Raw genomic sequence first — 20,976 nt, forward strand, 5'->3', positions numbered from 1 at the left:
AACATCAACAAAATATGGGAAAAAAATGAGTGTGTAAGTGACTTAAATGAGAAAAAGGTGGGAAAAATGGGAAAAAGGAGAAAAGAGTGAAAAAATGGGGAAAACATTGGCATTTAATGGCGATACAGCTTATATGGGCGAAAACTGGCAAAAAAAAAAACAGAAAAATTGCAAAAAGCAAGATAAAATAGGCAAAAACTGGTAAAAAAGTGGCAAAAATGGAACAAAAAGAAGTGGCCAAAGCAGACATAAAACAGTGAAAAATGATTAAAAGTGGACAAAATAGAGAAAATGGCAAATAAGGCCAATGGAAATATACAGACAAAGAAATTAAAGTTGGCAATTAAGGCCAACTGTATAAGTGCTTGAAAAAAAATTAATTAATGTAAATTGTAATAGATAATATCTGAGGTCAAAGTTTCCTTTTTTAAGGTTTTCTGGGGGAATAATATGTCAAATTTATACATAATAGAGCCACATGTAGTTTTAGAGCCACACGTTGAGTATCTCTGGTATAGATAGACTGATGCATTGGTTGAGGTCTGTATATCATCATGTTAGTGTCATCCCAGTCTATATATTCTCACTTATATCACCTGCTGTTCTGTGTATATGTGCATCTTTAATAACCAGGTTTTCCCCTGGGCTTATTAAAGGCAGAAATTCAGAAGAAGATGTCTCTGTTTTTTTTTGTGCTGCAGTTGTTCAGGTTCTCACCATCCAGCTCAGCAGAAGTGGTGGCTCCTGGTCTGTCTGTAAGCGGCTTGTTGGAGTTCACACCTAAAGAAGATGAGGAGGTCAGAGACAGCCTTCTGATTTATGTAAACGATGTGGAAACCATTAAAATACCAGTGCAGGGGTAAGCATGTGAGACATTTGTTTTCATAGACACATAGTGAAAGTTTGATCACTGTGCTTGTGATACATCAATCTTTTGACACATCGACATTATAGTTTCTCCTTTTATCTGCTTGTATAGTTTTCCAAGGGTTTGTTCCCTCTCAGTTGGTTCAGTATTAGACTTTGGCTGTATCGCTGCAAGCAGTGAGGTGATCCGCAAACATCATTGTATAACCAATAAAGGATCAGCACCAGGTAAATCTAGATTAGCTTTTCATTTTTTTCATTGTGGCATGATATTTAGTAAGACATCCAGTGAGGATATCCATGTGTATTTATGTTTAGGTTTGTTCCAGATTCAGTATAATGGAGACCCCTCAATCAGAATTTCTCCCTACAGTGGAGTCGTAGCAGCTGGCGACACCCAGTGGATTAAAGTGGAACTGCGAACAGATAAACCCAGGCAGATCAATGAGAAGGCTCTGTAAGAACAACTTGTCAAAGATAATACATACTGAGGGGTTTTGATATAAAATGCTAGGTCTTACAAAATTAGCTCATTTTTGTTTTTCAAGTGACTTTATTAACACTTTTAAGTACTAGTGTTCAGTTGAAAAACTGATTGTTTTATCAGAAATGTTGGTAAAAAAAAATACCCTTGTTCTGTCCTAGGGTCAAACTTAAGAATCGCTCTGCTGTAGTTCTCAGAATCCAAGCTGAGGTGGTGGACCAGCACCTTGAAATCTTTGATATGCAGGTAATCTGAGCAGAATCCTTGATGTACTTTCTTGATCTTTAATACTGAGGTTCACCTTTTTAGTTTGCCACATTAAGTGGGCATCAAAACAAACAAACATCTCCTTTTTTTTCAGGGGACTCCGCTGTCCTGCCTGTGGTTTGGACCTGCGTACTTTGGGACGTCTCACATTGAGAAAGTGATTCTGAGGAACAATGCACCTCAGGTTTGCGACTGGGTCTGCCTGCTCCAGAGCTCTGCTGCTGGGGCTGAGGTGGTGAGTCATGCCCTTAGAGAAAGTAGATTTTGCTTTCATGTTTGTGTTGAGTGCAAGGTAAGATATTGACCAGTATGTTTGGGTGGATAGTGGAACTCAAAATAGATCAACAAGGCTGAACGTGTGATGACTGTGTAGGGAACAGACCTCGGGAAGAGCACAGACGCTGTCCTGCTGGGAGGAATTAGGAAGTGCACTCCTGACTCTCAGGACGCCTCTCAGATCCTGGTATGTGTCCCCAAACAAGGTCGACTGAGACCGTATGACCAAACCACGGTAACAGTGTGCTTCAGCCCCATCTACAGCAGGTAATCTGCCCTTGATCTTGCTTTAGTTTGCCTGAAACCAACAACAATATTAGATTTTGAGCAGATTCTTTGAGGCCAGCATTAAAATAATTTTAAAAAATGAAGTGATAATGATGGTTGCCTTAAATTGTGGAGTGGTGAAATATCATTCTTATAGTATTTGGAGTAAAAAAAAATAATACTGGGGAAGACAAGGAGAAAAGTGTTACTCCCCGTCGGGGAATCGAACCCCGGTCTCCCGCGTGACAGGCGGGGATACTCACCACTATACTAACGAGGAGCTGGTGTTTATGTGAAGGGTCAACTCTGCATTTATCCCACCCCCTGCTGTGAACAATACCCTTTGTATTTCAGTGCAATGGAAGAAAAGAGACAGGTTTACTCAGCCGGACGGCGAGACTACAGCCTTTTCCTGCTGTTTGAGTCAGTGGGAAGCAGACACGGCTTCACTCGCCATAATGGTAGTCACAACACACACACATTACTTATTGTGCAACACACCACGCCGCGGTTCCTGACATGTGCCCTGAAGGCTATTTCAAGCCAGCAGTTGTGTTTGTGTAGTCTTTAGAGCAGCTCATCATGGTCGATTCCCTCTACACAATGGGTTTTCTTTCTCTCTGTCTCTTCAGCTAAAGGCAGTGTGGAGCTGGCAGTGACAGGCTCTGGTCTGCCTGTGTCTCTGGTACCAAGTCCCTCCAACAGATTCGATTTCCTCACTTGTGTGGCTGGCCGACGAGTCGACCAGCTCTGCGTGCTGCAGAACCTCTGCCCTCAGCTTCCTGTAACGTTTCGCTTCCACAAGAAAGCTCATTTCACTGCCAAGCCCTCCTCAGGCACAATCCCCCCAGGGCAGTGCCAGGTAAACATGAGCGCTATTCACACATGCCCAAAATAGACACAATTTAGTGTTTTTTTCCTGAGTGAGCTGCATCTGTTAACACAAATGGACAAATCCTTCACCGAGATTTCACTTAGACTTTCCCCTGCACCCCGTAGTATCCCTTCCCCCAGCTCTCCCTTACCCAAGGTTTTCCTTCATGCAAGGGAGGGGTAGAAAACATCCTGCTGTGAGGGCAATTGTGAACAGATTCATTGATGTTTGTATTTTTTCAAGGGTAGGTGTGATTTTCCTCTCTTTTTGTGTTCCTCCAGGATGTAGTTTTGTCTTTCACTGCACGGCAACAAGGCAGCTTCCAAGTGTTACAGAAACTGGATGTTTTGGGTCATGTTGTCCACCGGGGAGGCAACACTGCTGAAGATGTCACTAAACTTGAGCTTTGTAACTTTCACACAATCACCCTTCATCTATCTGCTGTCTGCTGCATTGAGACCACACACCCTGAACCGAAGCTGAATCCGGGTAAATATGAGAGGATAAAGCTCATATGAGGCAAACGTAACAGTGCACCTGCCTCTTTAACCCTTATTGAGGATTGTTTAGGGCAGTGATACTCAACGTGTGGCTCTGGAGCCACATGTGGCTTTTGCGATTATTTGTCGCTCTTTTATGTTTTAATTTTAAATATTATTCCCCCAGACAACCTTAAGAAGGGGAAACTTTTTTGCCATTTTCACCATTTTTTTGCCATGTTTCACCCATTTAAGCTGCCTTTTGCCACTACATATCCTCTTTTTCCTATTTTTTTTGCCAATTTTAGCCACTTCTTTTAGCCACTTTTATCCCATTTAAGCTACCCTTTTCCATTAAATGCCCATCGTTTCTTCTTTTTTGCCACCTCTTTTTGCCACTTTTATCTATTTTTTTGCCCTTTTTCCTCCCCATTTCACCCATTTTAGTTACCTTTTGCCATTAAATACCACTTGTTTCCTCTTTTTTTGCCACCTTTTGCAACTTTTTTTTGCCACTTTTATCCCACTTTCTGCCCTTTTTCTCATTTTTTTGCCCATTTAAGCTACCTTTTGCCATTAAATACCACTTGTTTCCTTTTTTTTTGCCTAATTTTGCCAGTCTTGACTTCTTTTTGCCTATTTTAGTCACTCTACTTACATTTTTTTGCCATGTTTTTGCCACTTTTAGACCATTTTTATGTTACCTCTAACTTGTTTTTTGTCGCTTCTCACCCATTTTTGCTGCTTTCGGACCCTTTTTCCACTTTTCCTCCCCTTTTTCGCCCCTCTTCACCCATTTTTGCTGCTTTTTGACCATTTTTGCCACCTTTAACTTATTTTTATTGCTACTTCAGGTTTTTTTTTGCCACTTTTCACTACTTAGATTGTGGCTCTTGCAAAGGTATTCTTCTAGCAGGGTTGAGTATCACTGGTTTAAGGCCTGTGTCTATTCAGAGAATTTTTACCCCCCCCCTCAAAAAAAAATGAGTGGACACACCCAAAAATAAGCCTGGATGCACAAGATAAACCAATACCTTACTGATTTTGATTGGATGGTGAGGGAAAACGACATTGACTTTCATATGCTTGTGACGGACCACAAATATTTAAATCAGTCAGGAGAGACAATACGAGTTTAACAGTAGTTTATTTTGAAAAATTGGAAATGTTTAAAATTGTACTATGTCTTCGGCAAATCAACTCTATTGTGATGTCCAGAGTAGGATAAAATGAGGTACACATTTACGAGGAGCTTGACCCAGAAACACACATGAGATGTAATGGAGGTGGCTGAGGTGGAGGAGAGATTTTAAAATATGACATCTGTAGGATGATTGGATTGAGAGAGGACGTGGCTGAAAGGGATTGGCTCAGAGCTTAAGTGAGTCAACGCCCATACCAGCTGATTACCAGAGCAGGAAACAAAGCAGGAAAAGGGAGACGTGAGTGAGTGATTATTAATGAATGAAATGGAACAGACTAAAACAAGATAAACAATTTCTACCTTTTTGCCTGGATGTCCTGAAACCAGCTGTTTGTTACTTGCCAAACTGACTGCAACAAACACTATCAGATAGTCTGATTCAAGCTGCTACTGCTCAGTTCTGATAGCTGCAACTATCACCAGTGACATTCTAAATTGGTCTCATCATGTCGCCAATTTTTGGTCTGACCTGGCCTTGTACTAGACTTTTGATCTGCGTACCATAAGCAGCAACTCCATCATTCAGTCTGTTCCCTGATGACACTTTTAAGAAGGAAGAAACATTAAAAATATCACATTACTTTCCCCTCAATCAGATGATTTGTTTTGCTCTAATTTGCCGTTTACAGGCATCACTCCGGCAGTTACAAATCCAACCGGATCACGGCCACACGTTCGATCCAGCGAACTCTCTCACTGCCGTGGGATGGCACGCGCTGCTGTCCTCAACGCTGACAAAACACAGCTCCACTTACACCATAAAAAGAAGAGGCAGGAAGAGGTGGAGGAGTTCCTGGCTTTCCCTAACGACCGTGCAGCGAGCATCAGGCCTGCCTCGCCACATAGACAGTGCAGGTAGAGGTCAAGGAAACAAACTCTTCCACACCAAATCCTTGAAGTTATTTAAAATACCAAAGTTGTCTTCTTTGTTCAAAGGACCATCTTTACTGGTGTTCAGCGCTACCGCTATGTGGACACCGATTATTCTTTTACTGAGGAAGAAGAAGAGCAGAGACAACAGCATCGACAGATTTATAAAAACTTCATCAACCAGCTCAGAAAAACCCGCCTTGAGAAGATCAAGGAGAGGTGTGTTTTCTTATAAATATTCTGAGTCTTCACCTGATGGCATTTTTCAAACTGAAGAGTTAATAGTGTTGTTTTATTTCGTTGTTAGACAGCAGGAGACGGAGGAGGAAGGTGTGGATATTGGTATAGTTCCTGCTCAAGGGCTTGTTCCACCTACTCTCCGTATCCCTGACCTAGAGAGCAGTAGGATCTCGAGGATTAAGCCGAAATACAGCCCCAAAGACAAAACATCTAAAGCACAGCAGCTCAGCGGCCAGGTCAGATCAAAAAGTGTCCAAATTATTGATTTAAGTGGTGACTAATCACTCAGATAATGTTGTGTTTGTGCCTCTTTAGGTTTCAGAGGCAATGCATGTAGTTCCCTCTACCAGCCAGGAGATGGCAGACTGCAACAGGACTTTGACGGCTCAGGAGCTCTACCAAGTTGAAATAGGTAAGAAAGATGACAAAAAGTGAAACAAACATGATGGTTAAAAGTGTGTTTTTGTGTTTTTCTGAAAAAATACTTGACACAGTGAGCATTTATAAGTCCAGAGGAATTGATTTTATGTCTAAAGAATCTCTCTTGTTCCTCATTAGGCCCATTGTTGGTTGACTACGGCGAGGTGTGTGCTCAGTCAGTGTGCATCAAGATGCTGCAGCTGATCAATCACCTGTCAGTGTTTGTTTGGGTGCAGCTAGAGGTAGACTGCCCCGAGCTTCAGGGATCCTCACCCCTCTCCCACGTCCTGCCACCTCACTCCCACAACACCTTACCTCTGACGTTTCAGAGCAGCAAGCTTGGTCCTTTCTACAGGTTAGTTTTGGAACACACTTTAAAAAAGCAGAAAAGAACAGTTTAACACAAGCACATGTCTTTACTCCCAGACCTGTGTCCTACTCGGTGAACCAGAAACACCCAGGCCAGATAATCGTCCAGGCCCAGGTTGTCCCTGTAGCTTTGGAGCTTTCCACCACCCTCGTTGTGCTCCGTCCTACCGCGAATCTGCTTGCCCAGTCAGGATACAGGAGCTCGATTACCCTTCGAAACAAGCGTAACCACCCTGCAGAGTTCACGTGGAAACCTATAGTCACAGAAAATGGCATCTTATTCTCCATCAGACCTCCCACAGGTGCTAAAACCTCACCTTTCTCACTGATATGTTAACATGTTTCAGTGAATGGATTCAGCTGCTTGAATTTGGTTTCCCTCCCTCTCCAGGCACAGTGGAGCCGTACAGGGAACTCGACTGTGAGGTGGTAGGGCATCTATTCTTCTCCTCACCTGCAGAAGGAGACTTTGACCTCTGCGTCCATGAAGGCGATAGCCAGCGCTTGCACTGTGTCACTAAGGTTGGTTAAACTGATTAAAAGAAGGCAAGCTGTGGATTTATGGAGATGTTTTACATCTATAAGACTTTTAAACATAGCTCTGTGCCTGAAGCCAGGTCTAAAAACAGAACGTCTGTGTGTGAAATTGGCAACTTTTGAAATGAGTGAGTAGGAAAGCAAGTATAGACCGACGTTTTGGATAAATTTGGGATGGCTTGGTGTTGTGTTGGATTTGGTCATGTTACAATTATGTGCTAGCCGACTGAGATTTTGGCTCGATCTTAGGTGTGCCTTAGGCCAAAAATGTCCTTATTATGTCTAAATACGTTACATTTGTGCAAAGTTGATGCACACCTTCTTTTATTAAACTTTAAGCCTAATGGTCTGAATTGTAAAAAAAAAAGTTACATGCATATTTATTATCACTGCGTCAATAGGCCTGCTTTAGTACATGTCAGAACTATGGAAACAGTCAAAAAAAGAGGGATGCAGAATATAAGCAGCTCTGTAAATCAGAGAAAAATAGCTCTTATGTTGTTTTCACACATTCACAAAACCCATGAGATTTTCTGAAATGTACAGGGCAAGTTGCAGGTAGAACAGCTTAATTTTCAACCCATCTTGACTTAGACTTTCTGGTCCAGCTCCAGGAAACCTTTAGAGCGTAGATGGGGCAAGCCAAGGTGTGGATGTAGAGCAGGGGTCATCAAGTACATGTGCTAAAGAGCCAGATTTGGCTGGAAAATATCTGAGAATGGACACTTTTTAGCCCCTTTTCACTACTTCATTCAGACATTTCTGCAACATTTTTGCCACTCTTAACCAATTTCTGATCATTTTAGCCATTTTTTACCGATTTTGCCACTCTTTTACCCCTTTTCACTCTTTTTCCAAGCTATTTTTGCTATATTTTGGCACTTTTAACACATTATTTATTTTTTTTGCCTCTTTAACCCAGTTTTGCCATTCTTTTACCCCTTTTACACCACTTTCCAGCTCAATTTTACCTATTTTGTGCCAGTATTTTATCCATTTTTTTCCATTTTAATCTATTAAGCCACTTTTTAACGGCAGAAGCTCAGTCTGGAAGGACTTGGGCTGGGAATCGGAGGGTCGCCGGTTCAAGTCTCGGTCAGACCATATCTGGACTTTGGTCTGGTAGCTGGAGAGGTGCCAGGCCACCTCCTGAGCACTGTCGAAGTGCCCTTGATTAAGGCACTGAACCCCCAACAGCTCACGGCAGCGCTTCAATGAGAGCAGCAGGGCCATCACTCTGACATCTCTCCATTAGTGCATGTCCATGGGGATCCTGCTTGTGCATGTGTATTTGCATGTAATTCAGCCTATGTGTGTGTAGCATGTATAACAATAGAGTGTAAACTGTGAATTTCACCTTGTGGGACTAATAAAGGAATATCATCTTCTTCTTCTTCTTTTCATTACTTTTTTGCACCATTTTGACCACTTTTGGCCAATTTTTGATACTTTATGCCCTTTTATCCTTTATTTGCAACATTTTAACCTCTTTCACCACTTTTCCTGCCAATTTTTGATCCTTTGTGCCACTCCACAACTATTTTTGCCTCTCTCTAACCCAGACATTTTTGCAATATTTCTGCCAGTCTCAACCCATTTTTTTGTATTCACTTATAATGGATGACAAGTGAATTTCTGTAAAAACACCTCAAATGGTAAGTCATTTTAAAACTATTTCAATATTAACTGTTTTTGGGGTTGATTTAACAGCTGCAGACCGCTAATCTTAAAACCCCATCTTTTCTGACCTTGCAAAGCAGATGGATACGCCCATTTCCTTGTTTTTCACTGGCGAATCCATCTTGTTAAGCTCCCATCTGAACCGTTTGGGCCCGGTTAGAAAGTGACAGGACCAATCAGTGATGAGAGGCAGTACTTTCAGGCACGGCAGAGTCGTGACGTAAACAAGCAGCAGCAAGAGGCCGGTGCAAATATTTCCAGAAGAGCTTAGCATGGATGCTGCTAAAACATAAGTTTTATCAGAACTAGTTGACAAAGAGCAGCAGTGAGTTGTTTTCTTTTCAAAAACGACCAAAGTTGAGTACTTACCTGTCTATAGTCACCATGTTTCGCGTTATTCCTCAGTAGCTGCGCATGTGCAGCTCAATAGCTGCTACGTCACGTGTTTTGTTGCTCTTATTGGCCCATAGAGATGTGACAGACAGAACGTTCATCCAATCACGCTCCGAGTTTTTTTCAAAGCCTCTGCCTTTTCTCAAACATTTCCTATTGAAGCTTTCCCAGATGGATGTGTGACAAATCCATCTGGCGTGTCAGGTTACATCTTTTCCTCTTTTTTGTGAATTTAATCATCTTCTGGGGGACAGACAGGACGCTTTGGGGGGCCTGATATGGCCCTCGAGCCGCCAGTTGATGATCAGTTATGTAGATGGTGTAGAGATGTGTACCACAAGGCTATTGTGATTTCTGTTCATGTAACGAATCATAGTGTTATCTACTTATCAGCAGGTTTTTACCTCACTCTTTCACTAATACTGTGAATACTTTTGCCATTCCCATCTAAGAAAACCTGCCACTGTGAGGAGCTTGGTGTAAATAGACTTTTTAGGAAGATTTCAGCGAAGCACTTACCTTAAATTTTCTGGGAATTTTTGAAAATGCATGCATAAAAAAGACAAAGAATAGAAGCCATGGATCAAAACTTTTTAAACAAAAATATGACATGAAAGTACACCACTGAAAAATCTGGATTTTTACTGGATGTTTGTGCAGACAGAAGGCAGCAGCAGAAGGGATTAGAGGTTGGATCAATGAAGTCAATTCTTATGACCTAAACATCTTTGATATTTTGCAGACAAAACTTCCCAATCATTGAAAACCATTGATTTATGTCCTTGGCTTATTCCCAACCTTCATAACTTCACTAGAATGTGAACAGTGTGTCAGTTCTCACCCCTGACACTGAAGACTCACAAGAGTCTAAAATCTAATATTAGAGCATGGGCTTGTTTTTTTAATACAGAAGAATAGTTAGGTGGCTTGATTTCATCCAGAATACATAGATTTAAAACGAGAGAAATGGAAAGAAGTGTATTTTTATGTCTGCTTTATGCTGTGCAGTATTATTCCCACATTTTTAAACAGATTACCGAACATTTATGATGTGTGGTCAGCTCAGAAAAGTTGTAATAAAAGTTAAAAGCAGAATGATTTCCAACAATCTAAAAGGTGATTCATAAAAGAAATGAAACGACTGGTCAGATAGAAAGAGCCTATTTGTTTTACCAAAGTTCAACAATCATATGGGGCAAAATCCATCACAGAGGCAGGTATTGATTCCTCCTCTGACAGCAGCCTCAGCGGACCAGAACACAGCATCGAGCAGCGTTGTGTTAAAAGTTAGGCTTGTGACTTTGATGCTTTTTTCAATGAAAAATCCTTCCCAGCTTACTTGCTGTTATATGTCATCATTTGTGGGTCGCTCTCTTCTCTGAGTCATACACATGCTGCAGATACACAAGCTCTGCAGGCTGTCTGAAGCGGTTTTGTAAAATGTGGAAAATCAGTGTCTAGATTTGAATTAGACAGGCAATGTAGAACAAAACTGACTGAATATAACAAAAGAATGTCATGTAACATTGAGGAAGCAGCCACATTTCCGACCTGCCTGTCCTTCTCACAGGTTGGAAGCAGCAGCGTCCAGCTGGCAGAGAAGCAGCTCACATTTGGATCAGTGCCCCTCAACATGCCGTCTGTCAGAACTGCTGTTTTACACAACACAGGACAGAATCATGCCTACTACCAGGTGCCTCCACACACAGTAGCATCCCTTGTTTCTAAGTCAGATCAGAACAAAAGCTGATCTTTTTGCATGTTTTGTTTGCATGAGGCAGGTGCTGGATGTCTGCCCTCTCCCAGGCATGGTAGTAAGTCCATCAGAGGGCGTGGTGCCAAGCGGGGGACAGACTGCTCTAAAGATCCACTTTAACCCTGACTCTGTTATCAAGTTTGACACTAGAGTTGAGGTAAAAGAGAGAATAATAATGTTTCTTTGTGTGGATTAAGGCAGGGGTTCTCAACGTTGGGGTCCAGACCCCATTTGGGGTTGCGAGAAACTGAGAGGGGGTCTCCAGATGTCTTAAATTAAACTAAGAACATTTTTGAAATATACTGTTGCCACTTTACACCAATTTTGCCTGATTGTAGCCTATTTTTATCACTTTTTCCCACCAATTTTGCCAATTTTAACATATTTTTGCAATGTAAAACCCATTTTTTGTCCATTTTAAACCCTTTTTCACCACTTTTTCTGCCTGTTTTTGCCACTTCTAAACCAAATCTTGCAACTCTCTGCCTATTGTTGGCTCTGTTGACACATTATTGCCACTATTAACCCCTTTAACCACTTTTTAGGCCCCGTTTCCCAGTTTAAAAAGCCAATTTTAGCCCCTTCAGCTAACCCTTTTTTGCCCGTTTCTATCAATTTTCATCCCATTTCACCATATGTATAACTATTTTTGTCACTTTGCTACTTTAATGCCATTCCAGCCACTTTTGAATCCTCTTTTACTACTTAATATGCCCATTTTTGCCATGTTTTGGTCATTTTTTGCCACTTTAATCTAATTTTTGGCATTTTTAACCCATTTCTGCTGCTTTAAGAATCTAATTTCACCACCTTTCCCACCATTTTTTCGCCATTATTAACCCATTTTAGCTTTTTTTTTTTACATATTTTAACTCTGTTTTTAACAAAAAGATTTACATTGTTAAGAGGGCCACTTACTACACAAGTGAATTAAAATTTGTTTCTTTGATAAGAATGGTTATTATTCAGGTTAAATGTAAAATACCACAGCTTAACTTTACACTGGACCATGATTTTTCTGGCTGGGCCCCAGAAAGCTCTCCCATTTTCCCCCCAATTTGGCAGCCTTGTCTGCTCATGACTATTCTTGAATGTTCATGCCTGCGTTCAGCCACCCTCAGGTACAGTGGGGGTCCCCGGTCACTGGCACCTTTATTCTTGGGGTCACAGGCTGAAAAGGTTGAAAACCCCTAGATTAAGGAAAGTATGTACTGCATTCTTGTGTGTGTTCCAGATAGCTCTAAGGAGCATGAAGTCCATCGAGCTAAGAGTGGGCGGATCAGTGGAGCCTCCAAATGTAGACATCAGCGTGGTGAGTTCTGTTGTATGGCTTTAATGTTCATGCACGCAGCTTTTCTCCAGAGGTGACAAACAACAGCAATAAAACTGGCTTCAAACAGAGACTGTATAAAAGAGAATTACATAGCAGTTTTCTAGCATGAAAGCGTTTATTAACTCCTTTTATTACAGGCTTCAAGCTCACAGCACAAAATTAGATAGAAATGAGCCAACTTGTCAAAACCTAGCAAATAAAATTGTGAGAGTGTAATTCACCAGATTCCAAGTGCACAAAACAGCATTTATCTTCCATTAACATCAGCAAGCACAAGGCAAATCTCTTTAATATTTCTAAGTATAGCTACTAGAGAATAACTGTGATGCTGCCATCAAATCTCCTTTTATTAGTTTTTTAAATTGTTTTTTATTATAGCTTTCTTTTTTCAATCTGTCTTGCCTGAATGACAGCTTTTAAATCAGTCACTGTGAAGCTCCATGTTAGGACACAATAGTCATACTCTAAGCTGATGGCAAGCTGATACCAATTATCGCCTCCCAGCTCCCACAGCCAATCCCAGCCCTTTCGCTCAACACAGCAGTGTATTTAGATATGATCTCTTTCTCACTAATCCCTGTTTGCATCAGTGCTTATGCACCATGCTGCTATTGCCAGAGCTTAACCTCCACCCCAGCCTCCTCCTTCATAGCATAAAGCTTATTGTAGCCTCATATTCACATCCATGCTTCTATGGATTAATTGCTTTTGAACTAATTTTATTACATAAATGTATCTATCCACATTGGGTCTGCTTGATTTCTAAGGAAGCATCCTTTTGGAACAAATGTATGACGGAGTGTTACTTAACTAGACTAAGGTTCCCAATAGTGATAAGCTTTAATCACTATCTCATTTATATTTTTTTCAGTTTAAATTTCAAGACTTGATGATTTGAGTTTCCGGTATACCAAGATCAGTGTCAAATAAATCTATGCATATTCAGCCTCATACTCTAAGTGCAATCAGCGTGATGACCAATTAGTTCACTGCATTGATTGCACTTCTCATACAAGATCATATGCAAATACTGACAGTTAAAATAATTAAAATATGACTCGAAACACCTGTTACGCAGCCTAGGATGCACCCCATTCATCATGTATGACAAGCAGCCTCTTCTCTATTCAGAACATGCATGAATACCTAATGATGCAGACCATACCGACAGTTTGTTGGCACTTTTTAACCGCTTTTCACCTTTGTTGAGCCATAACCATGCATATAAGAAAACTAGGAGTTTATTGTTGAGTTAATAAACCTCGAGGAGCACTGGTTTGACTGAAAAATGCCTCTTTGATGTTAGCCACTGTAGCTAGCTCCCATTTGAGCACCAGTTTCCAACCTCTAGTCCCTCCGTAAAGTGACATGTGTATGGTCTGAGTTGAATGTGCCAAGAGTTTCATTGATAAATTCCCAACAAAATAGGCTCACACACTTATTCTTTAAAATACTTGCACTCAACTGGTCTAATGCCAGGACCCACCACAATCCCCCAAATGGCTGAAGTATTTCCATTCCAACCAAATGTTTTAATAATGAATAGGGCAGTTTGAACTTTAGATGTTAGAGACATATCCTTCAAAATAAAAGTACATCACAGACTTTATGCCACATATTTTTTTTTCTAGGCACACATCCAGAGCCCACTGAAAATAACATGGGAACCAACTTTATGGGTCCAAACCCACTAGTTGAGAACCAAGACTCTTAAGAATATATGCAAACCTAATTTTGACAACTTAATTGCAAGACAAAGCCTCACTTCTGACCCCATGGTTGGAACTAATGGCTTAATAGTTTAAAAAAATTACAGTTCAAGAGCTGAAAGACTTAGTCTTTAACTGAGCTGAGCCAAATAATAATCTGTTTCTTACCAATAACTTCTTTATAACAACTTCCTGTTTTGTGGCGAACTATTGCACATTATATCAATATAAGAGGCAGTCATTACAGTAGGGGTTACACTTCCAAACCAATCTGGATGAAGGCATCTCAGACCATCCCAATGATTGGATAGTACACCCTGAAGTTAAGAGTTTCTGCTTGGCATGTGAATGCCCAAAACAGATGTTAATAAAAGGTGTAAACAGCCCCGGAGTTAACAGAGTCTGATCATGTTTCTCAGATGGAAGAGAGTCAGAATATTTTTCTCTCAGATAGTTTTACAAGAGCTCTATTTTCTGTTTTTTGTTTATTTGTTTTTCTGTGAAAGGACTGTATTTGGCGCCTTCCATTTAAAAAGACTGGAGGCTTGTCTTTTTTGTTTATGAGAGGTGGTCCAAAGGATGATTCAGAGGGCACTTGCTCATTTTCAAAGTTGGTAGCTAATGAGTTGTGTTGGCGACCTTCTATCGTCCTTGCTGCCTTATCATCCTGAGTTGTTTACAAAGGTTAGTGTACATCAGACTGAGATGCAAAACAGAAAAACTCACTATCAGGCTGATAAACAGTTTTTAAGCTCATCTAGACACCTGTCCTGCTGATTTAAATGCAGCGTCAATTGTGCAAATTATTTTCTATCATAGAGACGATGTAATCATAAACATCAATGATTAACAAAGCGTGTGGCAACTGTGAAACTTCCCTAAAGCATTGTAAAACTATTACATAAACCCTGGACTGTGCGTGGGTGGTCCATTGAGCTGCTTCTCTGAAAAGTACAATGTGTCTTGATGTAGAAATAGTATGAAAATCCTACACAAATTCTGTGCTGCAAATTTAGAATCCATTTATTTTGCTTAGCTATTTCAGGGCTTTGGTTATGTGTTCTCTGATTCTCTTTGTGAACAGGCAGGGAGGCTGCAAATGTCAGCTTCAGGTCACAATTACAGCATCAAGTGTTGCTGTTGGAGCTGTAATCGCAATGTTTCCTTCAAAGCTTTGATGCTGCAAGTGGGAACCATCCGCCTTGCTGATTTGAATCTTGATCAAATGCAAAGTTTGATGAAAGGACTATGACAAAAGCAGAAAAAGCACATTCAAAGAATGAAGGACAGAGAGAAGAACACACTATTATCCACCTACATGGCTTCTCTTTACTGACATATTGCAGTGTGTAGGAGCTAAACGAAAGCTGTCTTTGTACTCTTTACTGACATCACTTTCACAAAAGATGTAAAGAGAGGAAGTCAGCTGTCAAACATGTCCACTGTTTGTGGGGTTTTAGTAGAACTTTCTCAGCCCCAGTCAAGCTAGAACTTTTTCAATTAGTATCCTGCCCATACTTGTGTAAATGTGCATAAAGATTCAGATTATTGTTACCATATGAATTTAGTTTTTGGGTGTCTTTAAGAAAAGATTGTTAAACAACAGCCTAGTTAAAACATAGGTTTATATTAATAAAGCTGATTTGTTATGGCATATAGGAACATATCTGGGGAAATACAGTCAAAGTGATGGTGTAAGAAGGAAGAAAATGCATCAGTCTGTTATTTTAAAGTGTGTGTGACTGAGTGTGTTAATGTTTGGTGTCTTTAGAAAAAGCATGGGTGCTCCTTGGAAAAAAGAGTCAAGGATATTCTGCTTCTGAGCCTCTGTGCTTGTTTTTAAAAGTGAAATAATCTGTTCCATTCATTTGCTATCGCTCAGCTTTCATAAAAGAACTTTTTCCTTTAGTTACTTTTTGAAAGAGCTAATAGCTGAAAGGATTACCGAGGCTTTTCAGACAGATTTTTATTCATCTTAAAGTTATCAAAAGGCAATGAGAGTTGTATTGTTTGTATTGTTTGATCTACTGATTGGAACATTTTTGTATATTTTAAAAAAAAAGATGGTTTCTGCATATCTTACTAAGGCATTTACCTTTGAGAACTTCCCTCTAACCTGTATGCATTTCTTTCCCTTTCCTCTCCATAGTCGGACTTCCAGTTTTACAGTGTCCATGCTGGTTCTCAGTGTGCAATATCCTTCACTCTGACAAACCGCTCCAAAGCTGCAGCCCAGGTCACCTTCGACCTGTCGGAATACACAGACTTCTCTTTGCAGCTGTCTAAGCCCTCAGCAAGTATGCATTTACACCACACACAGTGCAGCATAGTTTCTATGCCGTTGAGGTGGGCGATATGTCCTGGGAGTGTTTTTTGTGTTTGTGATGAATTTTTGCTGTGTGCTTGTTTTTCTTTTCTGTGCTAGCAGACAAGGAGCCAGGTGTGACTGTTGTGGATGTCCAAGGCTGCCAGGCAGTGGACTGTTCCCTCGTCTTCTCCCCCACCCAGGTCAGCTTTGACCAAACTTCAGTTATCAAACTAACCATTTTTTGTGTTCATTATTTTTTATGGGTTTTTAAACAGTAAATGACTAATACCATTATTTACATAGGAAGAGTAATATACAAGCCTTTTCAGACAAGGGGGAGATCCTTAAATAAACAATCAAAAAAAGAAAAAACTACTGTTTATCAAGAGAGTAGTTCCTCCAGTGTCGCAGTATTATCTGTTCAGCTGTTGTGAGAGCTGTAATATACGTAGTTATTTTTGCATTGACTTACTCGTATTGTATAGGGAAGAACAGGTTTGGTTGTCACACTTTTTACTCTAGTGTGAATTACTCGTCATCAAAATATCTATCAATAGTCATTCCTACATTAAATTTAAGACGAAGGTGTTGGCTTGAAATATGAATCCCTCTCATTTTCCAAATTATTGACAGAAAGAGATAATTATCGATCAAAGACACTCTGACACATTGTGACAACCAACACCATCACAGGGATGGTTGTCACACACTATGGGGTTGTTTGTCACAATGTTATTTTAATGGAAAAAATCTTCAGAAGAAGGTAGAACTAAATTTGCAACTTTAATTGCATTGACAAGTTGACTAATACATAACTTAATATATCTTAACACCAAATGAACAAGGAGCATGAACAGGAACATCTTTAGGTCAGCCTATAGGCCTATAGCAACATAAAGAACAAAACAAACAGGCCTAACAGTAATAGCCTACTCAGCTAGGCCACATGCATTCACTATCTGAGTTACAGTGATGGCAAATTTAGGGTCAGTGCACTCCAACTAAGCAGAGGTTTTGTGCCCACATCAAACACTTCTCCCATACCTCCCCTTAACTGGTGTGACAACCAATCCTAAAGAGAATGTGACAACCAACCCCAACTTGAATTTCTTGTTAGCATCAAGGCTAACAACTATCTAATAACTAGTAAACAAGCTAAAAACAACTGAACTATAACATTCCCTTCACACTTTTTAAGGGTAACAATTGTTTTGTCATAAGGCCCAGAAGAAAAATTCTGAGCAGCTGAATATTTACTGTACAACATGTCCTACTCCAGAGAAGATAATGTAGGCGAGCTTTGGTCACGTTCCGGAAATTTTCTTCACCAGAATTTTGAGACAGCACTCTTTGGTGGTGAGATATGAGTGTGACAACCAACCCATGTGACAATCAACCCATGTAACAACCAACCCATATGACAACCAACCCTGTTTTCCCCTACATGGGGTCAGTGCTTCTTATAGTGTGGTCCGTGGCCCCCTGGTGGGCTGCAAGATGTCATTCACAAAAATAAAAGCCATAAACATATTTTTAGAAATTTGAAATCAAACATACATGTTAATTTTTTTATCATTAACCTTGTCTGATGCACTGGAAAAGTGTCACGGTTTATCTGGTGTTAGATTAATTGGTGACAGTTTAACATGTAACAACTATACTGCTAACTTTCCAATCATAAGAATTTATCTGAGGAAAATTTCATGTTTCTAAAAGAATCTGCTGATTAACATGGTACCTTTAGAGAGACAAAATTAGAAAGACAGGTGACTTTCTTGGGGCTGAGAGATTGATCAGTTTTAAGGAAAGGTTATTAGGGAGTCAAATAAGTTTATGTTTCCAGTCAGGCCAAGCATAGTAGTTGGCTGTCAGACATGCAGTAAGAGAGAAGGGAGTTGTGAGGGGAAATGCGACTCAATTAATGAGTGCTCATGCCCACACCTCATGATTACAGCCTGTATGATCTATTAACTGTCACCACATTACAGCCCATGCAACCCTAAAACCAGCCTCGCCCACCGGGGAATTCTTCCAGTTCTCCAGATCAGTCACTCCGGGCCTGTGCCACTCAGCATGTACACAATTTACTCCTTTGAGTCCTCTGTATAATTGGTATGCCTTTGAACCGTGTTGATTCGGTCAGATGAAGCCCAAGCTAGCGATTGCCAACCTTTAGATTAAATGGTGCCAATTTAGCAGTGAAATGAAAACTCTCTTTGGATTCTTAAATGCAGAAGGGACATGTTTAAACATACAGAACAGCATAAAGACATGAACCTATCTACAATTTAAACTGTCAAAGTGCATCCCCCTTGCATAGAGGGCGTTACAGGTGACAGGTTTGACCTTGTATCTCTTTGAGCTGATAAATTAAGCTCGAGCAGGTGGTAGAAATGCTGCAGTTAACTTTGGTTTTATCTCTATACAGCTTATTAGAGCTGGCAGAGACTGCATAATGCTTTATTCATTTAGATTCAGTCATAATAAGCTGGTGAAACGTGTTTATCTGTAGAAGTGTGTTTTTTTCTTTTAAAGTTGAGGAGATTTCATCCCGCAGGCAGCGAGCTATGACTTTGACCTGCCACTGAAGGTCAACAGAGTGAGATGGCCCACTGCTGCCTTTTTCTCCCCTTCCCCCACTCCACCCTTCTCCTCCTCGACCACGTCCTCCTCGCTGACAGCTGGCAGCAGGCACCATGTTGTCAAACCTCGTCCTCGGTCTGTCACCATGACGACAAAACGGTCACAGCGCATACAGGCCACAGGTGGGGTCATTAATGTGAAGCGGCAGTAGCTGCTGTGATTAGTATCTATATTTAAACACTTTTCCCTTGCTGAATCAATCTGTCAACGTTTGTGTACAAAACATTTGTATATGTAACTTCAGTTTTGTGGCGATATGCTAAATTTCCCCTCCTGTATGTGTTTTTAGTGCTGTGTGCTCCACTGGAAATATCCCCTGCTAGTCTAGAGTTCCAAGTGGAACCTTTGGCTCCCGAGTCTGAGGTATCAACACAGGTAAATCAACATTATTATCTTGGCTCCCTCTCAATTTCTATGATTATTTTCACTCTGTTCTTCACCCTTATGACCTTCACCTAACTTTAGAGAGTAACTAAACCACCAGAACACCTTTTTAGCAGGGTGTTAAGTGATGCTGTTGGTCAATTGGGTCCAAATCTTGATATTTGAATAAAAAATATTTAAATTCTAAATGCTGTGTTGGTAATATGCATAGTCAGTGCCCTGTACAGGTTGAAACCTGGCTACTGCAGCTGAATTTTTACTATTGGCTGATCTAGAAGTAGAGGACATGTATGGTGCCAGCTTTATCACCATTGATAAAAACAGTCTAACATCCTTTTGTGCTCTCCAGAGTGACCAAGCCCCTGTTTAATTGAAAACAAACCCTGAGAATGAATTTCACTGGATTAGAAAACAGTGGCAACAACACAGTTAACCCCGATTGTGTTGGGAACTGGGTAAGAGCTACATGCATGAAAGTCGGTACACATATGAATCATAATTAGATGGTAGAAAGTCCCCTGTCTCCCATATGCAGAGCTCTTAGTTTGAGCTCTGCATGGGTCATCATATGACCTACAAAAAATCCTCTTGGAACCATGCCCAAATCCCAACAGGAAGTCCATGAGCTTCATCTCAATTTCAAAATAAAGCATTTTTGATGGTGCGAAATGACTTGAACCTATTATACAGTATTCTGTTGTCTTCTGCTCTTTCTTGCAAGACAATGACATCACATTAAACATGCCCACATGCAAACATCTCATCCTAGCACCCCCTAGTGGCAACAGGAAGTGACACAAATGGGTCATATCTTCATTCCTTTAATTGTGCTTAATCTATTGCACCCTGATTTTGAAAGACAGGCCTCAATAATTGTCCACAACACAGATATGCTTCATTGAAGAAGGTCTCACTGGCGATGGTGAGCATTTCAATACCTCACCAATATGACAGGAAGTATGTGCAAATCTCATACCAAACATCCGATTGCCTTCAAATTTCACATGTAGAATCTAGGTGTGCCCCTCTACATATTCAAAGCTCATTTGCATTGTTTTGATTTAACATGCCCATTGGCAACAGGAAGTAACACAATTGGGCCATTACTTTATTAGCAAGCAATTTCACAGGAAGTCACTGTAACTCTTGTATGAAACTTCTGCCTTGCATCAAATCTTACATGTATGATAAGGATCTGCCCATCTACATATTTAAAGGTGTGAGGGCTCTTCAGAGCTGCTTGCAGCCATAGTTTATAAAGTGTTTTTTTTTTTCTCCAGTTGAAAATTAAGTGGTCAAACTTTGGCCTGGTCTTCAGTTCGTTGAGCCAGCAATCGCTCAGTGCCAGCAGGAGCTGTAGTCGGCTGCATGTTAACAGATTCTTCACACATTTACTAATGTATAAATGATGCTTTTAAATTTAAGATCAAACTAATTTAATACTGCTAAAACACGCACATAAGGTGTGAGATGATTTGTCAATTTTAATGGAGACAGTCTGAAAAGACCTAATTTACATCCATAACTTTGTTTATTTGATAATGCCACAATGCCAATACATGTTAGGAAATATTAATTGATGCATAGCTCTCAATAACTGTTATATTGTATGTTTT

The 20,976-nt window shown here is 40.4% G+C and overlaps 1 protein-coding gene and 1 non-coding gene across 4 annotated transcripts in view; one reads left to right on the forward strand and one right to left on the reverse strand.

The window, feature by feature from the left end:
• LOC121506372 (cilia- and flagella-associated protein 47-like) overlaps positions 1 to 20,976 on the forward strand; it is an 83,985-nt gene that overhangs the window by 1,516 nt on the left and 61,493 nt on the right. For 2 of the 3 annotated variants that reach the window (XM_041782153.1, XM_041782155.1), the window contains exons 2-24: positions 702 to 859; positions 980 to 1,095; positions 1,186 to 1,324; positions 1,513 to 1,597; positions 1,713 to 1,853; positions 1,992 to 2,161; positions 2,516 to 2,622; positions 2,794 to 3,023; positions 3,317 to 3,524; positions 5,348 to 5,573; positions 5,655 to 5,807; positions 5,896 to 6,064; positions 6,144 to 6,240; positions 6,387 to 6,603; positions 6,675 to 6,919; positions 7,009 to 7,139; positions 10,798 to 10,920; positions 11,009 to 11,140; positions 12,218 to 12,295; positions 16,175 to 16,322; positions 16,451 to 16,533; positions 18,891 to 19,098; positions 19,266 to 19,351. In XM_041782153.1, coding sequence (XP_041638087.1) covers positions 702 to 859; positions 980 to 1,095; positions 1,186 to 1,324; positions 1,513 to 1,597; positions 1,713 to 1,853; positions 1,992 to 2,161; positions 2,516 to 2,622; positions 2,794 to 3,023; positions 3,317 to 3,524; positions 5,348 to 5,573; positions 5,655 to 5,807; positions 5,896 to 6,064; positions 6,144 to 6,240; positions 6,387 to 6,603; positions 6,675 to 6,919; positions 7,009 to 7,139; positions 10,798 to 10,920; positions 11,009 to 11,140; positions 12,218 to 12,295; positions 16,175 to 16,322; positions 16,451 to 16,533; positions 18,891 to 19,098; positions 19,266 to 19,351 — 3,450 coding nt within the window. The remainder of the gene's footprint in view (positions 1 to 701; positions 860 to 979; positions 1,096 to 1,185; positions 1,325 to 1,512; positions 1,598 to 1,712; positions 1,854 to 1,991; positions 2,162 to 2,515; positions 2,623 to 2,793; positions 3,024 to 3,316; positions 3,525 to 5,347; positions 5,574 to 5,654; positions 5,808 to 5,895; positions 6,065 to 6,143; positions 6,241 to 6,386; positions 6,604 to 6,674; positions 6,920 to 7,008; positions 7,140 to 10,797; positions 10,921 to 11,008; positions 11,141 to 12,217; positions 12,296 to 16,174; positions 16,323 to 16,450; positions 16,534 to 18,890; positions 19,099 to 19,265; positions 19,352 to 20,976) is intronic. The other variant, XM_041782154.1, reaches the window with a different exon arrangement.
• Positions 2,370 to 2,441, reverse strand: trnad-guc. The gene has a single exon. It is a non-coding gene; the product is annotated as a tRNA-Asp (tRNA).

Source organism: Cheilinus undulatus, linkage group 24, assembly GCF_018320785.1.
Source record: "Cheilinus undulatus linkage group 24, ASM1832078v1, whole genome shotgun sequence".
NCBI classification, from domain to species: domain Eukaryota; kingdom Metazoa; phylum Chordata; class Actinopteri; order Labriformes; family Labridae; genus Cheilinus; species Cheilinus undulatus.